The following is a 23,113-nucleotide window of genomic DNA, read 5'->3' on the forward strand; positions in this document are numbered from 1 at the left end:
GGTTTGTGTGCGCGGGGCGGGCTCCCGGACAGCTGCGCGCAGGGCCGATCAGCGGATCTGTCAGCTGCGGAGTCAGTGTTGTTGCACCGCGGAGCAGCGCAGCTCCTGTGATCCGCGATCATGGAGAAGAATGGAGAAGCGCACGGACTGAGATCAATGCATACACACACGCAGGCTCGGACTGGACGTAGAAATGCCACGGGCTTGTAATCTCCCCGCGGAGGATGGGATTTTCTGGACATAACGCAGTGAAGTTACAGGAATCTTTGTCCCGGACTGAAGAAAAGACGAGTGGGCCTGAAATCACACAGACGTCGGTTGAAGTTGAGCTACGAGCTGCGCTAGCCGAGTTAGCATTTAGCTTACTGTGAAATACCAAGTGTATAGCTAATGGTTGAGTCGTGTTTGAGCGGGGAACACACCGCAGTGTGCGGCTGCGTGTACCACGATATACCGTGTCGTCAGAGAATTGCTGCTTTACATGCAGTTGTTTACGTTAGCAGCAGTGATTATAGCTAAACTAGCCAGCTAGCTCTGTGACAGCGCTAGCCTGTTGTTCCCTGCTAGGTAAAGCAGAAAGCTCCTGTGAAACAGGAACAAAAGAGAGGATAACACAGGGTCGGTGGTTATTCGTGTACAAGAGGATATATCTCAGCAGAGACATTTTATCATAAACGTTAATAACCATTAATTGCCTCCCAGGTTATTATTAATTCTATTTTAGACAATACGCATGTTTTTCTCTACAAGAGTCCTCCTGTCCGGATAGAGCTCAAGTTATACTTAGATTGTCTCTGCTTGTGACCTTTTAATAGATTTTTAATCTCGTTGAGATAAAGGATCTTTTGGCTTTGGTTCTGCTTATATAATTTATTTAGCTGTCAGACATCAACACAGTCCTAGTTGTTTTCGTTTGTTTTGTTTTCCCAGTGAGTTTGACCAAACCAACCCATTTCTCATCTTAAACTTGAGCAGTAGGAATGTAGTGTCCGTCAGAACCACACTTCTGGCATCCACCTTGTTATTCTGTGGTTTTAGTCTGAAAATTACCCGCTCGCACACAACTTGGAAGGCCTAACGTAAACAAGCAAAACAAGAACTGGAAATTGGAGGACCTCCATTCAGCAAATGGTGGTACAACAGACATAATCTTTGTTTTGGATCACATCAGAGGGATAGCACACAAGGAGGGGTAGAGTAGTCATCCCTGTTGCTCATCTCCAGCCTCCTTTTGGGCCTGGTCTCAGATGTGAGACATGGGCAGCCAGGGCAGCCCGGTGAAAAGCTACGACTACCTTCTGAAGTTCCTCCTGGTTGGAGACAGCGATGTTGGAAAAGGCGAGATCCTGGACAGCCTGCAAGACGGATCGGCCGAGTCCCCATATGCGTATAGCAGCGGTGAGTCACTCCTGACCCAGCAGAATGGGACCTGCTGGTTCAGTTTTGCCTGCATGTGATGATGATGATGATGATGAGCTTTTCAGATTGCGTCATGCTGGCTCAGTACAAATGTCCTGAACATAGTAGTTGGATTGTACAGCGTTGACCGAAGACAATGCACAATGACCTCTCTTCACGGTCTTTAAAAACACATTCACACATACTGATTATACTGACCATTCTCATGAGAGCGAGGCAGACAGTTGTTGTTGATTACTCACTAACTAAACAATGCTTTTTAGTCTCGAAAACAAAACAATAGGTTTTACACCTACAGCCTCATTCTAGAGCCTTTCCTGTATGATGGTTGTTCTTTGTTTTCTCTAATCAGCTTCAATCATGTTCAGCGGTAAAAAGCAAACAATGCGGTTAACTCAACTTTAGCAATATGCCTTGGCACTTAAATGTATACAAATGTATTTTTAGCTTAATGGAGTCTGCTTCTCACCAAATTTACTGCCAGACTCATAATACATGTTTAGATTTGAATATTACAGAGGCAAACTGAATTAGATGATAGTTTCTGACTAAAGAATGACCTGATTAGAATTTGCTGGTCAAAGGTAAAGGTCACAGTGAACTTGTATGTTTATGTTGACATAAATTGCACTGGATGGGAAGGCATCCAACTGCAGTGTGGTAATTTGATAAAGTACTGGAATGAGATAAAGCTAATGGCTGCACCGCTGACAGAAAAAAACAAATTAAAGCTTTAAAATGCTCCAGCGTGCTTAGGAACGTAGTCAGCTTTACATTTTTTTTTTGTAATTGGCTTAAACTCGCAAAAACTCTAGTATGGTCCTTAAATAGCACAGGGTTACTCAGTGTATGCTCAGAGATTTTATAAAAGATTCCTGTGTCACTGGAGTCACTCTGATGACGCTAATAGATGGAGTTTGTTTAGAGACGGTAATGAGGTGAACAGCAGGACAAAAAGAAGAGAGTACAACCATCACATGCATGCAGCCTCATTAGACCCTCGTCTTCCCTGTAAACCACTGATGTGAGAACATCAGATGCTTGGTAACTGCTATGTTGAGATACTCGCTCCTGAACACTGGCCTCACGAGTGATGCTGCTGCAGATAATTGCCTGAGAACCTGTTCAGATTTTCAGATAAAGATTAAGAGTCACCTCCCCTGAGGAATGACAGCTACTGTTCATGAAAAATACATCAGTCAGCAGAGTGACCGCTTTACACCAGCACTTACGGTACCTAATGAATCCTGCCTTTTGGCGTTTAGCAGCAGAGTGAAGACCCTCGATCAGGTTACGTGTGTAGACATCCCCATTACAGTTTGTTTGCAGCATTCAGAGAGGCAGTTCATTATTACAAATAAATGGAGATTGGACTGAAAGATGCACAATTTACTGTGGTGGAAGTTTGCTCTGATTGTGAATGGCTGCAATGTAAGGTTTTATGCTATTAAATTATCATGTTCTTAGAGCCAATAATTAATTATGAAGTCCAAAGCAAATGAACCAGAATCTATTGTAATAAACCATTAAATGCTGAAGTTATTTTTGAAGCCCAAATACGTGAAATTCTCTACTTCCAGCTATTTAAACATGAGAATTTGCTGCTTGATCGGATGTATTGCGTGTCCAGATCCCACCAAATTCAACACCACTTCTTTCGGCTCTTGACAATACATGTGCCTAGTGAGAAGCAGATGAGACGAAAATATATAATGAAAATAATCATTAGTTGTATAGATTAGTTCAATTATCTTTACACCAAAAAAGCTAACTGTTTTTATATACCCCATTTTTTTTTTTTTTTTAAAACACAATGGAAAACAATGTAAGATGTTTCCTTCGTTGCTGCAAATCTGCAAACTGCTTTCAGACATACACTGTAGTCTAGACATTTTCTGGAAATCTTTCAGAGGGGCTCTATGTGAGAACACAAATGTCTGAGTCAGTTGTGCCCGGATATTTCTGTAATTTTTCCCGGCAGCCCTCAAGTAAAATGTCCGGAAAATGTCTGAGTAAGGCCATTTGACAATATAGAAAGAAAATGTCTGGAAAGTTCACAGCGAGTGAGTGGGGTGATGATGATGTTTTTAACAACTGATGGACATTAAACTGAAAGAATAAAAATATCTTAGGATGAGGAAGAGTTGCCACACACATAGAAGACACAGACGAAGATGTCAACTTGAAAAGACGATGACATTTCGAGAGATTTTCGTGATAGGGGGTGATGCCGGTGTTGATGTGCTGTTAAAAAAAAAAACAGTGCTTTCACAGCAGGATTTATCTGTAATGTCCTGCGTCCTGCATGCTCTTTACAGGCTCCAACCCTCACATGAATGTTCTGGACATTTTCCTGTTGTTGTGAATGCACCAGACCATGGGACTGTAGTGCAAAGCAAGTTCAACATACCCAGGATATCTTTCCATTGTCCAGGTTAACCTAACTAACGCAATGCGGCTTAATAGTCACACGGTGTTGATTATCAAATCAGTAAGTCAACCCAGGTTTCTCACATCTAGATATAAGTGTGTGCACAATAAAGGGGCGGTGTTTACTGCAAACGACCAATAGTCGACATGGAAAAGTGTACCGGCAGCAGATCTGTATATTTCACGAACGAGGGACCAACTATTATATTACAAAAATACAAGGAGTACAAACACATTGTCCAGGCTAAAAGAAACACAGTTACACTTGCTTGTTGATTGTGTGAATGCACAAGGCAATGTTTTCATAGTCTGTCCAATCATTAGGGCAAGAGTAGATCTGACTATAGTTTTGTTTCCATTACATTAATGCATTAATCACATGTATTCTCATTGTTTGTATGACAATTATTATTATTCTTTCAGGTGCAACCCTGGTGGGTTCAAGCACATTTGGAGCAAATAGAAAATAAACACCATTTATCACCGACAGTGGTCAAGTAACTCCCACAAGCAAAGAAACTTAGGGCAATGCATTCAGTCTGTGGTACTGCGAGTGCATCGTTTAACTATTTATCTAAAATAATGGTTTGCAGCCTTAAACTATAATTGCATACCGCTGTGCAGCCCTATTTAACGTATATGCTGCATTGTTTAAAATTCACCTGAGTAGTTTCTATAAGAGGAAGTTGTTCTAAATGATACGAGTTGAAAGCTTCATTAATGCATCTAAACAAGCTTCCCACTGAGATGTTTATACAGAGAGAAGCTCTGTATTGATTCTCCCCGCTCTTGCAAAGAGACGTTAACATGGCGATTCTTGTTAGGAGCGTAAATATTTTAACAGGAGAAAATCCGGCCAGAAGAACTGGTTTTGATTGGATGATATTGTCCTCAGGCTGTGATCTCTCTCCCTGTCTGACTGTTGGAGAGATCGATCTGTCCGATTGTCCGTGATCAGTGTAATGTGTTATCAGTTATTACTAGTGGACCATACACTGTCTTTCCCCTAAAGATATCTGTGTTAAAACAGGACGTTGTTGTTCTTATGTGTGTGACCTTGTTGAATTGACTTTTTGGGTGGTTCTGTAAAGATTCCGACCGATACAGACCTTTGGCTTTTCATTAGATAGTAAAACATTTCTGATACCAATCAGTCGATATATGAATCTTAAAAAATTGCCAATGCTTCTTAAGATGTCCTTATCAAACCCGTATGACAAAGAAATTAAATTGTGGTTTCATATTTTACAATTTAAGCATTAAATGTTTTTGGCAATAACTCTAAATTTAAAAAAACTCAAAAATGTATAGAACTTGATTTAACTTGAACGTTCTGCATTGTTTATTCTAAAAAATATCATACCAGCAAACATAAACACTGATACTGATCTGTCTGTGAAAGTATGACGGCTGATTTTTATCACCCAAAGTCCGCAGATAATCCAGAGACTCTCACTCGGACATTTGTGCTCACACATGCACCTCCTCTGGAGATAGTGTGCAAAGAATCTCCTGAGTTCAGTGTATGTCTGAAAGCAGCTTAAGATTGGGAGATAGGATGTGTGTAAAATTTGGTGCAGATCCAAATAAAAATCTGTATTTAATGAATTTGAATGTGGTTTAGTAAGCGGACTGTGGCCCTTGGCAAGGTATGCGCTCTACTGAGTGACATTCTTTTTGGTTATCAGATTAATTTACTGTTGTTTAACTAATCATTTCCGCCTTAGTTGTAGCCCTAGTGATTATTTGACACCATCCCTCCTGATAGTTCACATAGCTTTCTGGGGGTATCTCTGTTGGCTTTGTCGTGTCCTCTGTATGAAGCCATTGTCAGAATATACAACACTTCAGGATTCCTCAGAGAGGTGATGGTATGTCTGATTTCTGAGGCGATTTCAGGATTCAAGTTGTACCACAATAGGGTTTTGAATTTCACAGTCGGTTGATGAAGACAATTAAAATGCAAGACACTTTCAGTTCAGCTGCTAGTCAAGTTTGTGTTATTCAGCTCACACTAACAATGGAATATTCCCCAGGGGTCGACAGGAACGGCAGTCCATTGTTTCTCCATGGCAGTGGTCTGGCTGTTTGATCGTGGTATATCCATAGACAACAGTTATTGCTGGACGCAGCTCAGAGATAACATGGGACTGGTAGAATATATGTATATATAGAGGTAAATACAAAGTCAAAGCTGTTGTTAGCCTTTTGAAAGATGCTCAGACTGACACGCAGACTCTTCAGTGTTACCATAGAGCTTAAACAGAAGTGCAGCCTCACTGCTGTCAAATCACATTTTCTGCTCTCGGCTCACTGTTTCTCCCTTTTCTTTTCTTCCCTGTTTCCTTTACTGCCTTCACAACCTGCACATGTGATTTACACCCTGGGGATGTTTCATATTCAGTGGTTACAACACACGTTTACATTAGCCTTCGCTATTCTGGGTCTTGCTCCAATGTTCCTGCATGATACAGTCACGCAGTGCACAGTTTAATAAGACTGCTCTGTATTAGACTAAATTGTTTTATTTAGCTCAGTTAAAAGCTGTATTTCCAGCTACAGCCTGCAATCATTTTTTCCAGGATTTCTGTTTCAGTTTTTTGCTATAAGATCTGATTCTTTATTATCCCCACTGTGGGAAAATTAGCTGTGTAACAGCTGCAAATGGGACAGTAAAAATAGAATCATCAGTAAAAGAAATTAAGTGAACAGACAATATAAATACAAGGAAATATAACAAAGATAAATAATAAATATAATGTAAACAGATTATATACAGTGTAACAGTATCATTATTAGTATTACAGTATATATAATATTTACACTGCACAGATAGAACATTTATATTGCACAGTTATATTAGTTAAAACCTGAGTTAGATATTTTGATTGCATTCCACTTTTGAACATAATTTCTTTTACATTACAGCTTCCACAAATTCATTATTTTTCATGCAGATAGTGATGTTTGAGTGTTAGAAAATACGATAATGATTTATTGATGGGTTGTCTGAGCATATAACATGAACAACCATTCTTTAAATGATTGTTTTATATAATTGTGACATTGATGTGTAATGAGTGGGGCACTTTAAACTTGTCTCTTCTTTCTTTTTCAATAACCAGCATCAATGGGTAATCAGGTCACAAGCTTACAAATACACTGTCATACGTATAACCCATCACCTTTGTCCACCCCCATCTACCCAGGAAGACAAGACAGGCAGAGAAATGTCAATAATAATAATATGTTAATGATAATATGGGGTATAAGACAAATTATATCTCAAAAACTGATTTGGTGAAAGAGTGAATCAAACTCCAAAAACTAAATTATGGGAAACCTTTCTGGTATTAGTGTTGAACAAGGTCATGAAGTATCACTGCAGGCAATAAATGGACATTTGTCCTTGGTCAGAAATGTTGTAATACCATGCATACTGATGTAACTGTCCCTTTATTAGATCTGTCTAAATCCCACCTCTGAGGGCAGTTTTACAATTGAAAATATATTTTTTGATAAATTAACCAATTGCAGAAACACCTGCATAAACAGTTTCTCAATATCTCAGACTTACAATTTGCTTTGTGCTGTTGAATCAGTGCCTCTCCGACAGTCTAAACAAACAAGCGTAACATAGCGTTGAGAGAGAGAGAGCAAACAACGACAGACTCGCAGAATAGAAGCAGCAGTTTTCAGCTAAGACATGAGAGCAGCTATTGATTATCTGGGAAATCTAAGTGAGCCCTGGCAACAAGAAGGAAGGAAGCACTTGGTACGAAGCCCTGCACTCACTCCAATTCAATTAGACCTGCCTGAGCTCAGCACTTCAGCTCTGCTGCAGTTTAATGTTGCCTGGAAAATTCGAAGAAATTGCTAATGTTGTTACCCAGCAGCCACTAACTCCCAGAGGCTGGTGCAATCATGTACGAGTCTTCCTTACTGTTTCCAGTTAGTATAGTAAATATCCATTGGTGTAGGTGCGAGAGTTTGTTGAGACTTTTAGGGCAATAGAAGCTGAAATGATAAGTTGAATTATCATCTCACGCTGACCTATCTTTTTTCTTTAAAATTAAAAACATTAAATCAGTCCTCTGTCAGCTCTCCTGGCTTCAGTTTAAAATAGTCAATGGGAACAATGATATTTAAATCATTAGTTTCAGACCTGTGATCTTTTTCTGGAGCTACTAATCAGTGTGGGGCGTCCTGGTAACCATATGTTAGGAGACATACCACATGGACATACTGTCCACGCCCTGAGCAGCAAGTCACATTTTAACATTGAAACAACATGTAAACTAAGACATCATCCGGGATTGAACCGACACCAGATCACAACGTCAACTTTGGATTCATCCTGGAGAATGTTAAAATGCTTCATATAGATTTACTTTTTCACATCAAAAAGTTATAAACCATAGTAAATAATATACACAGAAATTGTGCTCTGACATCTGACATGAAATCTCCTCAAATTTTGCTAAACATATTGATCCAAAATATTTTTAACTGTAGAAATATGAACTACATATATCTTACCACTCCTTAAATTACTTGAACAATGAACCTTTCTTAGTTTTTGAGATATGAACATTTTCCTCTGCTCTGCTCCGACCACTCTCTAGAGCCACTGCGCATTATCAACATATTTTTCACCACATCCTGATACATGAGCTCATCACGAGCATGATGAGGTAGAAGACCTTGACTTTCTGCTGCAAAAAGAATGAATGTTCAAACTACTATGTTTTTTATTTTAGATTGATTTTAAAGGATCATGCAAGTAAGGACAAATTCAGCGGGTTAATATACAGTCAATTTCAGATTTTTTTCAGAATTATTTAGCTTATTATGCAAACATAACTTTTAGGTTGCATATAAAACACTTATGGTATGAATTTATACCCGGTAACATACATCTTGGTGTGTAACCTGTGCATCATTTTAACTTGTGTCACACAAGTGGTTTTGGTTCCTGTCTCTCTCCTCTGTGGCCAACTTATAAGCCGTTGTCAGTCCAGAACTCCAGAGGATGTAGGCCGAACTGGGTCCGGACTTTCTCCGGAGGTTGCCTTTCACACATGAACAATGCATTAGAAGATTCTCTGCTCAGGCGCAATACAATACAGAAATATCTGGAGCATTCAGGTGAGGGGTGGCGCAACAGGCAGAGGCAGGACGTGTTGTATTAATTCCACTGTGTGTTTTTTTTACATCACCGGCGTTGCCTCCTATCACCAAAAGCTCTCTCGACATCTTCGTCTGCACCTTCTATGTGATTGGCACCGCTTTTTCATCCCGAGATATTTGTATTCCTTTTTTGGGAATATGTCTAGAAAAGCTAGACATTTGCGTTCACACAAACAGCCTCTCAAGAGAAAGTCCTGAGGTGCGTGTCTGAAAGCAGCTTCAGTAAAAGTGAACATGAGATGAACATGTTCAGGAGTGCAGCAGCAGAGCGACAGGTAAAGCTGTCCGACAGGTTTTTCAGATAGGACACAAACAGAAAGATGAGTAAGTGACCTGAGGCTGTAAACCGACGTCCTGAAACCTCCACAGTAAATATGGTCCTTGGTCCGTGTGACGCAGTGCACGTGTTATGTTCACTGGGTGGTAATAAAATGTTTTATTTGTATTGCGCTTTTTTAGGAAACTCAAAGACACTTTGAGTTTCTTAAATCTAGAGTGTAATTGTTGGTGGATTTTGTGAGAGATTTGGGACCAAAGATGATTATATCAGATTTTTCACAGTTGAGTTTGATGAAATCGGTTTCAGTGAGATAATGGTTAGAATGAAGTGAGTTGTGGCAGTGATGGATTTGGTGGATATGTACAGTAGAGCTGGACATCGTCATCGTAGCAGTGGAAATGGAGACCATGACGTCCTATGATATTTCCGAGGGGGAGGATGTAGAGGATGAACAGGAGGAGACCAAGCACAGAACTCTGTCTGCTCTTAAAGTATTGCTTCATTTGCTGTGTTGATAATAAAACAATATCCATCAACAAATAACAAAATTACCTTTATGACTGAATGGGAAAGGGCTGGACCTAGTAGTTTCCTTTGGTAAAAAAACAAGTCAACAAGAGATTTATAATAAGAACTATTACAAGAGAGAGAGAAAGCTCAAAGACTTACACTTTAAATGTAAAAGCTGTTGTGGGTTAGAAGAAGATGAACCATTTTGTCGAGCAGCAGCTTGTGTCTCACTGCAGTGTAATAACCTTACATGATGTTGACCCTCCTGATGCATCTATTTGTCTGATGCCCTTCTCTCTCTCTCCCTCTCTCCAGGTATCGACTATAAAACCACCACCATTCTCCTGGACGGGAGAAGAGTGAAGCTGGAGCTCTGGTAAGCAAACGTCACCACCGAACAAATCACGTCTGTACAAAAGTAGAGAGTAGTGACTGCTGCTCTTTCTCTGGCATCTACTCTCAGGACGTTTATCCACCTATACTTGACTTTAATTGGTTTGAAGACGGGTGTGTGTCTGATGTTGTCAGTCGGGCAGTTAGTAGTCCTCCTGTTTCAATGGAGAAATTGAATGAACTGTTTCATTTGGTTGCCACTGTGATATCATTATGGTTTTTCTACCAGCATCATGAACTTCAGGTGCAGTTCTCCACACTAGTTCAAATAAGCGCCTTCATTGTGCAAACATTATACCGTTGGGGGCAAAGACTGCAAGCAGTCCTGCAAGCTGCTTCCGCTTCTTTGTCTTCTTCTATTGTCTAATGCTGTCTCAACTTCCTGCAATAGGTCAGAAAGTCTGAACTATCTAAAAAAGGGTTTTCTCACTGCAAATAAACAGAAACATGGTTCAGTTTGATCCAGACCGAGACCACCTCTTTTGGTCAGACTCATTTATGGTCTGTTGGTCCTGACCGTGGCCCGAGGCACCTTTCACACCTGTTATTTTACTTAAGACTAAACTGAAAAGTCTGAAGGTGCAGACTTAACAAGTTAGGTGAGAAAGTGTCCTTATATTCCTCCTCAGTACAACACCATTCTAAACCTTCTCGACGTTAATTGTTTTTGTTTGTTTTTTCAGCCAAATTAGTTAAAAATGACTTAACTCAGTTACATTTTGTGGTTCCAAACTACTAAATACAGTTTCTCTGGATCATCCACATAGGAATCTGACTTTGCACATAATTGTGGTTCCTGACAAATGTGTGTTGCAATCTGCACACAAACACAGAGCAATTTGAACATGTATTAAACTATTTTAGATATGCACACACCACCATCCTGAATAAATGTTGATATTTTACATACTTACACTGAATGTAAAAAATAGCATTTTTAAGCACATTTGATCCATAAAACAAAAAAAGTATTCTGACACCAGTGATTACATATGAAGTTTTTAATGTTGTATAGCACCAAGCTAAACCTAGCATTGCTATACAGAAAAATAAAATATATCCAGCTTTGAGGTGCAAATATTTTACTGCCAGTGGGTGAAAATCTTGGCGCACTGCATATTGTACACACCTAACAAATAATCTTGGATCGGTAGAGATGCAGCAGATGTGTGTAATCGTTAGTTCAGACTCTACAGTGCTAGGCGAGACCTGTTTGGTGGAAGTAGGCCAAGGAATTCAGCTCCTCAGGGGAGAACCAACGCCTCGTCTTCCCCGCGGAGAGGATAGTTCAAAAGCAGCCCTGTTATACAGAAGTGTCTTTGTTTTTGCTGCATCAGTCTTTTCTCCTCTCCTCAACGTCTGTGTTATTTTACTGTTTATTATCTACAGTCTTCTTTTCATCACACTCTATCCCTTCTTCTTGTTCTGCACGTTACATCCTTTCCATTTCTGTCTCATGACTCCTCTCTGTCTGTCCGAGGAGGCAAACAAGAAACTCAAAACCAGGAGAATTAGAATTAACAAAGATATTAGCAAAAACAAAAATGAATGCCTCCGTAAATCCAAAGCCTGATGCGTATTACTCTGAGCCACAGAGGTTAGTGTCACCATTACTGTTCAACGTTGGTATTATTTTGTGCATCTTACCGACCAACTGCAAAGTACACAATCTGCTTCTTGTATACACCAGTACACACATGACCAGTGTACGTGAATAGTCATTTGAAATGTGTTTTCTATGTTGGCACAGAAGTGTTGAACAGAATTTTTAATTCACGACACAACAGAAGTAAGAGACTGATGGTTGATATGGAGGCAAACCCCTGACTAGTATGTTTGGTCCACTCTGATTGGCTGGATACGTAGCTCCGAAAAAAAATCTAAAGACGGCTCAGCACAGGACTCAAACCGTAAAAATAGTTGTTATATTTTGAAGTGTCAGCAGTGGACATAACATACCAGCATACATAGAATGCAGTTACATGTTCATTAAAAGCTGTATCGAGAGAAAGTCGTATAATTGAAGTAAAAAAATAGATCTCAGATTTGAGATTTACAACGCTGAGAGTATGTGTTGCCCCAACTGATTAATAGAGTTTTATTAGTAATCATGTGAAAGACATTAAATCTGTGAGTTTATAAAGTGGACATAACACTGTCCACCAACCTCTCTACGTTTACTTACTATAATTCTAAGATTAGAACTGCTGGGTCACATGTTTCCAATCATCTGAAAATCTTTATATGTTTGTTTCTGAAACATACCCACATGAATGTACAACAAGGATACTGGTCATGAATGTGAATGACATGTTTTCACATCAAAACTGGCCTTGTGGTGTTCAGTTGTCTGCTCCTCTGAGTCAACACATTTAGGTTTGATCACTGCTGAAAACAGAATGGGATTTTTTTTTTTTGTCCACTAACCTTTTCAAGCTTTAGAGTAAAAAAAGACTTACATTTTAAATTTAATTTCCTGCTTACTCAACAGATGTGAATTGACTGTTAATCTTTCTTTGTATCTTCAGGGACACCTCAGGACAGGGGAGGTTCTGCACCATTTTCCGCTCTTATTCCCGCGGGGCTCAGGTGAGAGAACACAAATACATTCTGTTCAACCTGAGCCTATAGTCCACTCTTTGGTCAAAGAGACAACACAACACAAGGGTTATTTGTCGATCAATAATCTTTCAGGAAAAGGCTGATCCACTTACCTTTTGTCTCTATGTCTTTAGGGGATCCTGCTGGTGTATGACATTACCAACCGGTGGTCATTTGATGGCATCGACAGGTGGATCAGAGAGATTGATGAGGTGGGTGGATGGATGCCTTTGGTTACGGGGTGGTGGTGTCTTCAGTTGAGCAGCTCCCACCATCTTTTTTTTGCCCTCATGTTGCCAGATCTTTATGAGTCGCAAGACTTATGGGGTTAAAGCTCCATGCATCCACGGGAAAGGCCATAAAAGACCTATGTTGGGATTTTATGAATTGATATTAAATCATTCAGATCATTAAACCCAGCCCGAGGGGCAAGGTAGATTTATGGTAGAGACATGGATATAATACCTCATAATATTATAGTACTATAAGGGTTATAATGCATTAATGAGGTGAAAGCCTATACTGTAAATAAAGATTGAAGATGCGTCTCCACTAAAATGAAGCTCAAATATCTCAGATACTGGAGTCTGTTCAGTAGTCATCGTGTTGTGGAGCCGCAGAATCAATGTTCACCCCATACACATGCTCGACCAATCGCTAGTCAGTCTCTGCTGTCAATAATGACGTCTCAACATAATTAAAACCAAACTTATCAGAAACATATATGCTTTAAGATTCCTCATTCTTATAAGACCTACCTAATGACAGAATGCAACTTTGAGAAAAAAAACATTTCTGGGTTTATGACCTATATTACAGCCAGCCACCTGAGGGCGATCTCGATAGTTTGTCCATCTTCATTTACAGTCTATGTGTGAGACCATTAGGCCGGAGATATAGTTGCTGTTTAAACACACGTTCGCGTAGACAACCGGCTGCGTCGTGAACAGAGTTGTTCACATACTTGCTGATGTACTACATATGTTACCGGAGGATACCACTAGAGGGCACACCGGAGAAATCAGACAGTATAGAACTTCCGGATTAGCATGATGTAAACAATAAACATGGCGACACTCGAGGAGGTTACTATTTAGATCATTCTGAGGTCACGGCAGAAAAAGAGTCAGCGGTGCCATCATGGATGGTCTGTAAGGCCCTTAAATCGAGCACGGCGTGACAATGGCGAGTACATTTCTCTCGTTCTGCCAATGCGAGAAATTGATAATGAAAAACATCACCAGTATTTTCGAATGTCCGCCAGGCTGTTTGATGATTTGCTCCGCCGGATTAGCCCTCTGAAGATACACCACCCATTTCCTAATACTACTGCTACACTGCCCCTAACGGTCAATTGCATATTGCATATCTGCACATCTGACGCTCCAAATGGACGCAGGATATGCGAGGCAGCCATCATGTCCACACGTACGCGTAGTTAACAGCAAGTATATCTCCGGGCCTTAGACTCATACATGCATTTTGTGCATGTATGAATGAATTTGTCTTGAGTATTTATTCGGCTTAATTCTGCAACAATCAGACTGGGTCTTACAATCCAGCAGAGGTCAAATATATTTTTATCTTGTTGTTTTCAAACTTGAGCAATTAGAAAATGCGCTGAGTTGATACACGATCGATAGATGTAACTGGAGACAAACTCTCTGTGTGTGTGTGTGTGTGTGCGTGTGTTTTGCTGGCAACATATCCTTCCTGCTGACTTAGAAACAAAGAGGATATCCACTCTGTGTGTTTTGGGGGGGGTTATTTTTGTCCTGTGGAATGTATGTTTCAGTTCAGCCTTTCCTGCTCCACCTCCGACCACCTTCACTTTGGGTTATTACTTGTTTAATGTTTACAAAAAGAAATGTTTACATGCTCTAATGTTCATTGTACGACTTTGCTACAGCCTCTGTCTAAAACACTTGATCTTAGCTCCTGTCTCTTTGATGCCCCCCTCCTGATAAGGCCCAGTCTGCTCTGATTGGCCAGCTGGCCCACTCTGTTGTGATTGGTCAATTGTCAGTCTTCACACTTACTCTCCCTGGCTTTGTTAGGGCCAGACTAATAGCTACATTAGCATTATGCAAATGTGGACATTGTTATGTCACATAACCTAATATTTTATTTGTGTAAAGTGTTGCTTTAACTCCAGTGATCTTACTGGTCACCAACAAGCACCAATCCTGACATTTAAAGAAACGCCCCCCAGTGTTTTGCTGCTGCTGCTTCTTCCCTTTCCAATGCCACAGCTGCTGCTGCTGTTTCCTTTGTGACTGTAAAGCAGCGTGAAAAAGACAACAGGGAGGAAACTGTGAGGAGAGAGAATGACGAGGAGTGAAGCAGGAGAGGAGGCTGGCCTCTCGCTGCATCATGATTCATTGGGTTTGTCAGAGCAGATGAGGATGAGACCTGAGCTGAAGTGGCAGAGGAAAATGCACACTGCTACCTCGAGGTTGTTAAATTTATAACAAGCCTCCTGCTGGTCACTTTGTGTGAACATAACATCCCTCTGATCCTTTGTCCGACACTTTTTAATGGAAACTGCAAATACTGCATGTCTGAGAGTTTTCTACTGTTATCAAAGTATGGCAGCCTCCCAGTCAACACCATCATGCTGCTCTGACATTAACAGTATTTCTCTTTTCATGCCTCATCGTCAAGAACAGCCGCAGTCAGAGGCAACGTGGTTAAATGTTGTCCATGATAATATAGGAACTCTTTGAGGGAATTTCTTCTAATGTAGAACAAACTGAACACATGGATGAACTGATTAGATTGTGATAGTCAAAGGTAACTTTTTTCGCCCTACCTCAAGAAGGAATTTGCCTAATAAGTGTGTGTGTGTGTCTTCATTTCAGAAAAAAATTATATTTGATCTATTACATTATCAAAAACGGCAGTGGTCCAAAACCTTTTTGGACTTTGATTGCTTAAAACTGGATAATTTCTACATTTGACCCTCGTCTTAGGTTGTATTTGTTTAAAGGTGGCGGCCAGTTCAAAGATTGTCTGAAAAAAACGTAATTCACAAACAAAATTTTTAAAAAATTGATTGTAAATGTTTTATCGATTCAATGAATCAACATACTTATCTTTTATTTATGTTTATTTATCAAGATATCTGGGTAGTTCTGACCTTTTGTGTTTCTTCCTCCCAGCATGCACCAGGCGTGCCTCGAATCCTCGTAGGCAACCGGCTACATCTGGCCTTCAAACGGCAAGTTCCCACTGAGCAGGCCAGGGCATATGCCGAGAAGAACGGCATGACGTTCTTCGAGGTGAGCCCTCTGTGCAACTTCAACGTCATTGAGTCCTTCACAGAGCTATCTCGTATCGTCCTGATGAGGCATGGCATGGAGAAGTTCTGGAGGCCCAACAGAGGTGAGAGGATGGGGGAGCTGCGGGTGTGGAACTAGATAATGTGAAATTTTGCAGGAAGTGTTCTGTTTGATTAATGGGAGCTTAACAACATGAATAAGGTTAAAAAGCACCTGTACGTTGGATTTTTAAAGACAGGTACACGTGGAGTGTTGTGTTCAGTAGAGTACATACCTCCTCCAAAGCCCACCAATTTTCACACACACAGAAATCAGTCCCCTAAACATGAATTATTCTTTTTAAAAAAAAAAACAAGAAAAAAACTCACAATGCTAAAGAAAGTGAAACAAAAATACCTGGATCCATCCCCTGATCCGGATCTGCACCAAAACGTGATGGGTTCTTCCCTTACCTATACAGCATCCTTCCACCAGGTTTTGTGGAAATCCTTTCTTGTGTTTTTGTGTAATTTTCAAACAAACAGGTTGGAAAACAACCTCCTCAGTGGAAGTAATTAAGAATAATTCCCTATTAAGACTCTATTAAAGGTTCAGTGTGTAGAATTGAGTGACATCTAGTGGTGAAGTTGCACATTGCAGCTGAATAACCCTCACCTTACCATCCCCTTCCAAACATGACAGAGAACCTGTGGTAGTCTTCAGTTGTCATAAAACTCAAAAGGTGTTTAAAAAAAACATGGAGGCCTATAGGCGCTATACAAATATAATATAATTGAATTGAACCTTTAAGTATGTCGCCTGTGCTTTATATTATATCAGATTGTCTTTTTTAACCCCCCCTCTTTGCACCTCCCTGCAGTCTTCAGCCTCCAGGACCTCTGCTGCCGAGCCATTGTGTCATGCACCCCAGTCCACCTCATCGACAAGCTCCCGCTGCCTGTTGCCATTAAGTCCCACCTCAAATCCTTCTCCATGGCCAATGGCATGAACGCCGTCATGATGCATGGACGCTCTTACTCCCTGGCCAACCCATCCGGTGGCTCTAAAGGCAACAGCCTGAAGCGCTCCAAGTCCATCCGTCCACCGCAGAGCCCTCCGCAGAACTGCACCCGCAACAACTGTAAAATCTCCTAATTCACAGCTTCCCCGAGGGTCTGTGAAAAAGGCAATGAATGAATGGGATCAGGAGATGGACGTTCAGAGTGGTGTTAGTTGGACGGAAAGAGCACAACCCTGAACATGAAGGGCAGAAGAGCGGCAATGATGCATAAAGGGATGAATGATCGCCAACTCCCACCTTCATGAGTTGAAGTACTTTCCAGGTAGAGAAGCTGGAATGATTCCTCAGGATATCAGAGGAGAACGACCACAAACTTACTGGTCTCTGCTGACCTGATTCTCACTTTATCCAAATCACAAAAAGAGAGAAAAGACTCCAGATCCACTCCCACCTGCTTGAGTGTTAACTTCATGTACGGAAATCCCTCACCAACTCTTGTTTAGTTACTGTACATGATGCACGCCACTCGCCATGTCTCTGTATCACAGACGTCACCTGGAGATTAACTCCTCACCTTATTCTTGCACATTTATTTCTTGCCTCTGTCTGTCTGGTTATACTTCCACCTTTTTCTATCCACGCCTCCGTTCATTTGCTGTTTTATTGACCAATAAGCTAACGATCCAGACACTAGTAACCAGTTCTTTATCAGTCCACTACTGATTGAACCATAGACTGTTAATAGAAATGGACGTAGACTCCAGTTCCATAGAGTGAAGCCAATGGTTAAGTGCCTGAAACCTGTATTCTCTCAAATGACCAGGAGAGGGAAACAAAGATGTCAATTTCTATAGAAGTCTAAGATTTCTCACTTAGCTAACTATATCAGTAAAGTAGTAGTAGTTTGTAGTCTTCTTCAACACAGCATGATGTTTTTTTTGTAAATTATGGTCCCATTTAGAGTCAAATTGTACCGTCCAATGGGTGCAGGCCGCAGGTGTTGCTGGGCGCGCAGTGTCCACAAGCTCTCAGTCAGGCTCCACCCCCAACTCCTCTAAATATGGTCACCTCTGCTTTCGAAAAACCAAAATGCCAAACTAGATGCTTCAAAATGGCAGCTCACAAACCAATGACAAAAGTGAAGCCACATCATCTTGATCGCCCCCTGGTGGCATGCTGCAGCATAGGCCATACCTAAACAGACGTCACGATTGACAGCTCACAATGACTCAAGATTAGTCGAGCCTCTTTATTGGAGGGACCCCAATACTCCACCCCACGATCATTGACTCTGACTCTAAATGACGTCAAAAGGGCAAAATGGCAGCGTTTTTATCCAAGATATTTGGCTTCATTTCTGAATAGTTGGAGGAAGTGGAGACGCGTCGTCCATCTTTATTTACAGTCTATGGTCTGAATGCTCACTGTGCTTTGGAGTTTAAAACGTTTTGTGTGATCTATAACACTTTCTGAAGTGAAATCTTGGCGACAAGTTGAGTGACCGCTCCCGTCTGGTGTTGAAGCTGAAGTCGTCAGACAAACGCGACAATACCTGAAGCAGGTCTCAGGTCCAGATGTGTGCATGTGACTTCAGGCTACCTCTACCTGCCAGAGCTTTTGGGTCAGTTTTAAACAAAAGCGTAAGAGTTGATCGATTCCACAAACACAACACATGTATTTTTAATGAGTGCAGCAGATTTTGGGGTTGTGGTTTACACAGTCTACTTTCACAGGGGATTCACTGATGCTGGTTGCTGTAGAAACCACTGCATTTAAAAAAAACTAGTGGCCTATTTAATGTCTCTACATTTTTTATGAATTTCAGTTTTAACTTGATGCCAATTGAAAAGAATTCCACAAAGGACGAACAAAACAGAGTAAAGAGGAAATATTTCTTTTTCTTGTTGTTGAAGAATCATGAAAACACCAAAACCAACACGTGTGTGTGTTAGTTTGTCTCCTAACTTCCCTCCTGAGCTCAGAGCCCTTTGGTTCCGTCTCAAAACTTAAATCTTTAAAACACCTCACAAACATATAGCTAGGCTCGTCTGTCTTGTTTGGATCCTTTTTGCTTCAGGCCCATTTTCCCTTTGAGACCAACATCACTGCTCTTTTTAGGGAGCTGTTTTGATGTTTTGTTTTTGGCCTGAGAGCTTCTAACAGCTAACAGATGAGATGGAGTGGGCACTTTTACATCTGCGTCACTCAGCTCAGCCGTCTTCCTCTCTCTCTCTCTCTCTCTCTCTCTCTCTCTCTCTCTCTCTCTCTCTCTCTCTCTCTCTCTCTCTCTCTCTCTCGCTCTCTTTCTCTCTCGCTCGCTCTCTCCTGCTATTTGTGTTTCAAAAAACATGTACACACACGTACACAAATACACTCAACTCATCAGGATTCTTATAAATGATTGAATGTGTTGACAGTTATATAATCAGTTTAATATTAGGACATAGTGAACGAGAGCTGAAACTCTTATTCAAATAAATTCATCAGTCAGTCGATTGAAAAATAACTCAACAATTGTAATAATTAATTAATTTTAAGGAAAAATCCAGGACATTTAGTTGTCTGTGTCTCTGCTCTTTTTCTCTGTTTTATAAAATTTAAAACTGAATCTCATCAGATTTTTAAGAAACCGTGAACCTACTTTTTACAGTTTAATCGTATAATCATGAAAAAAGAATCAACTGATCTATAGATAAAATAGCTCTATTCAGTGGCCCCTCCCCCGACCGTTACTGCGCAGACTCTGGCTCCAAATGACATCATTGGCCCAAGATGGCAGCGTTTGTACCCAAGATAGTTTCTGGATAGTGGGAGGATGTGGGGACAAGTCGTCCATCTTTTTTTTTTTACAATCAGTGGTTTCAGTTCATACATCAGTGTGTGGTTGGTTTTTGTTTCCATGACCGTGACCATTGGATCCTCGTTACATGAAGCGTAGCTATAAGTAACTGATCAGAAATGGTGTTGATAGCTAATGAATCATTACTAGTCAAATATTCTTCAGTTTCAGCTTCTTGAACGAGAGGATTTTCAACTTTTCTTCTCTTTCGTCTTCCATGATCAAACCGCCGCGTGGTGTTGAAATGAGCTCGAACACGTGCTTTCTTCCGAGTCGTCGGCTTTTGAACCATCACACTGCTGCGTCTGGATTTCCCACGAGACCGACTGCTGCACGTCTTTCCCTCTGATCCGCTCCACTGCCTCCACACGCTGTCCCGTGATTCATGGCTGCTGAATAATAGATGCTTTTCATAGATCTCTGTAGGCTTTCATTAGCACCCCACCCCCCACTGCTCCATCTCTCCTCGCTACTATTTCATCCTCCTCATGGGAAGATGCTCTGCTCACTCCGGTTTGTTCGTGGTTCTTCTCAGCATCAGTTTTCTGTAATTTTCCCGTCCCAACAATATTAAGAGCTGGATCAGGTTCTCAGTTCTAACCTGTGTTTAATGACCCTGCCCTCAACAGGTCAGGCTCAGTGTCTGTTCATTTTCAGTGTGTAGTGTTGGTGGACTCTCAATCTGCTGCTGTGTATCTCTTGATTAAAGGATAAAACAGCCAACACACACATGTTGTGTTAACAGGTTCTCCCTCACCAGCATTTTAAGAAAGATTCTGTTAAATGAGCCGAGTCGTGCTTGTTGCCAAGATTTCCCACTCTGACGAACAGGAGAAGCCACTGATCATTGTTGCTGCTGCCTCACAGAGCATGTTAACCATCAATGGGTGTGATGATGATGTCGTGTAGTTCATCCAGTTTCTTTCTCTGTGACAACACAACCTTTGCTTCCACGTCTTCTTTTGCTCTCGTGTGGACTTCCTCAGTGTTGTCAATCATATCTTCTGATATAAGCTGAGTTTGCGCCGTTTTGGTTTTTTTTTTAAATGATGGAACTGTTTGCAGAGGATGATGGGAGATTGATTTACCCTCTGGTGGGCATGTTTGTGTAAAGGAGCACTGTTTTTATGATGATGACAAACACATGTAAAACACTATTCTTGTTTTTGGCTAAAGCTGCTGAGTAATCTGAAGTGTGTGTGTTTGTGTGAGAGAGTGAGAGAGAGACAGTTTCTTCAAACACTAACCTGAACGTTTTTTCCTTTTTTTAAATTATTGATTGTACAGTTTCAAGGCGATGGTATGAAGAGACTTTTTCACAATAAAACTATTGAATGTTGGAGTCAAAATGTCTGCTGATTATTTTTATAATTTGACTGATTTTTTTGTGATTGTATAAATATAAATCGATGAGCAATACATACAATCCACATAAGTACAAAACAAAGACAAAAATAAATAAAATACATAAAATATGAATATTTCACAACATACAAGCTCAACATCACTGTCTTAATATCTGCTGCACAGTTTTACATTAAGTATAAATGAACCTCTGCCTGTGATTTCTGTTATTTTTCATACAGTTTAATAACAATTCAAAATTTGCCCTTGCTATAAAGGACTTAATGTGGTGTATTTTGAGAAGACTGCAGTCACACACACACACACACACACGCCACATCCCTCATCGAGACACAATTAGAGTGAAAGACTAAACATGACTAATTGTTTTTACTCATGCTTGCCCACATTAGCGCTAATGACTAGTTTGTGCAGTTACAGTGAAACACTGTGTGTGAGAGTGTTTGCCGTACTTGGCCTCTTAAAAGAACAAAAGATTCAATAAGTAAAAGTGCCTGATGACAATGTTTTGGTCTCTGTGGGGCAGAAAGCACTTGCTGAAACTCGCTGTTGCACCACAGTTGTAGCAGAGAGCAGCATGAGCTTCTGTCTGGCTTGAAAGGGATTGAGCCCCTAGCTGATGTCATCCTGATCGTGGGCTGTGGAGACATGGAGGAGGTGGCCATCTGTGACCATGATGCAAACCTCACTGCTTTGATGGACAGGTGCAGAGAAGTGGGGCTGAGCCTGAAGGAGCTGCACTTCAGAGTCAGAGAGGTTTGTCTTCACGGCCATGTCCTGTCGGCAGAGGGCCTCAAAGCCGACCAAGACAAGGTCAGAGCGGTCGTGGACACGTCCAACCACCGACGCAGAAAATCTGCATTAGTCACACACTCATCAGAGCCACTGCCCCCCCCTCAGAGAACACTGGACACACCATACAGACATGAAATGATCTGTAGCCTTCAGCAGGAGCAGTGTGACACGGCAGTAAATCAGCTGATGGATTACCTGAATGTCACCTGTAAGGAGGCTGTAATGTAAGGAGGACACCCCCATAGCCATGAAAGAGTAATGGGCCATCAGAGATGAAATGAGTGAGCGAGACGCTCTTCAGGGGCCAGAGGGTCATCATTCCCAGGACCTTGAGGCCAGCAATGCTGCGATGGATTCACCACAGCCACGTGGGGGGGAGAGGCGTTCTACAAGCAGGTCCGTGATGCACTGTTTGGGCTCAGCATGCATAAGGAAGAAAAGACTTTAGCAATGTTCTGTGTGAAACGAGTATGCACATGAACAGCAGAAGGAGGCTATGATGTCTCATCCGCTCCCACTAAACAGGTCTTACCTCAATGACCTGGAAGGCCCCGTTCACACCTACACACCGATCACGAGTGGACAGCTGTGAGTGTGTGCGTTCATACCTGGTATTAAAATGCGGTCCCACATGCATCTCGTGATTGGATCTCAGGGGTGTGTGTGTGTGTGTGTGTGTGGGCACGAGTAAGTGAAAGAGAGGTAAAGAGACGAGCAAAAAGAGTGTGAATGAATCTCGTGCAGCTGTGACGAAAGATTTCACCAATTAAATGAATGTATAAACCATTATGATGTGATCAGTGTTGATATTGTGGTGGTGGTTACAAGCAAATCAACAAGAAGAGAAAAAACATGTTTGATTCATAGTGAAACTGCAGCGGCTCAGAGGACGTCAGCTGAGCAGAAGGTTCTTCATATGTGGCCCAGGAGGCATTCACGTTCCCACTCTTAACAGGATGTGGACACATGTGGCCCAGACCACCTCCCAATGTGGTCTGGTGTGATCGGAT

The 23,113-nt window shown here is 41.1% G+C and overlaps 1 protein-coding gene across 1 annotated transcript; it reads left to right on the top strand.

Moving 5' to 3' along the window:
- The first annotated feature begins 39 nt into the window (after window positions 1-39).
- On the top strand, window positions 40-21,292 carry rab40c (RAB40c, member RAS oncogene family). Its single transcript, XM_035180221.2, has 6 exons — window positions 40-1,398; window positions 10,145-10,205; window positions 12,751-12,811; window positions 12,958-13,035; window positions 15,985-16,207; window positions 16,964-21,292. The coding sequence occupies exons 1-6, from the start codon at window positions 1,257-1,259 to the stop codon at window positions 17,236-17,238; spliced, it is 840 nt and encodes a 279-aa protein (XP_035036112.1). The 5' UTR covers window positions 40-1,256; the 3' UTR covers window positions 17,239-21,292.
- The last annotated feature ends 1,821 nt before the right edge of the window (window positions 21,293-23,113 follow it).

Source organism: Hippoglossus stenolepis, chromosome 16, assembly GCF_022539355.2.
Source record: "Hippoglossus stenolepis isolate QCI-W04-F060 chromosome 16, HSTE1.2, whole genome shotgun sequence".
Taxonomy (NCBI): Eukaryota; Metazoa; Chordata; class Actinopteri; order Pleuronectiformes; family Pleuronectidae; genus Hippoglossus; species Hippoglossus stenolepis.

Excerpts from the sequence above, each read along its gene's own strand:
- rab40c (XM_035180221.2), top strand. The coding sequence starts at position 1,257 with ATGGGCAGCCAGGGCAGCCCGGTGAAAAGCTACGACTACCTTCTGAAG. Across the intron at positions 1,399-10,144 it reads CCCATATGCGTATAGCAGCG|GTATCGACTATAAAACCACC; the intron begins GTGAGTCACTCC and ends CCCTCTCTCCAG. Across the intron at positions 16,208-16,963 it reads GTTCTGGAGGCCCAACAGAG|TCTTCAGCCTCCAGGACCTC; the intron begins GTGAGAGGATGG and ends ACCTCCCTGCAG.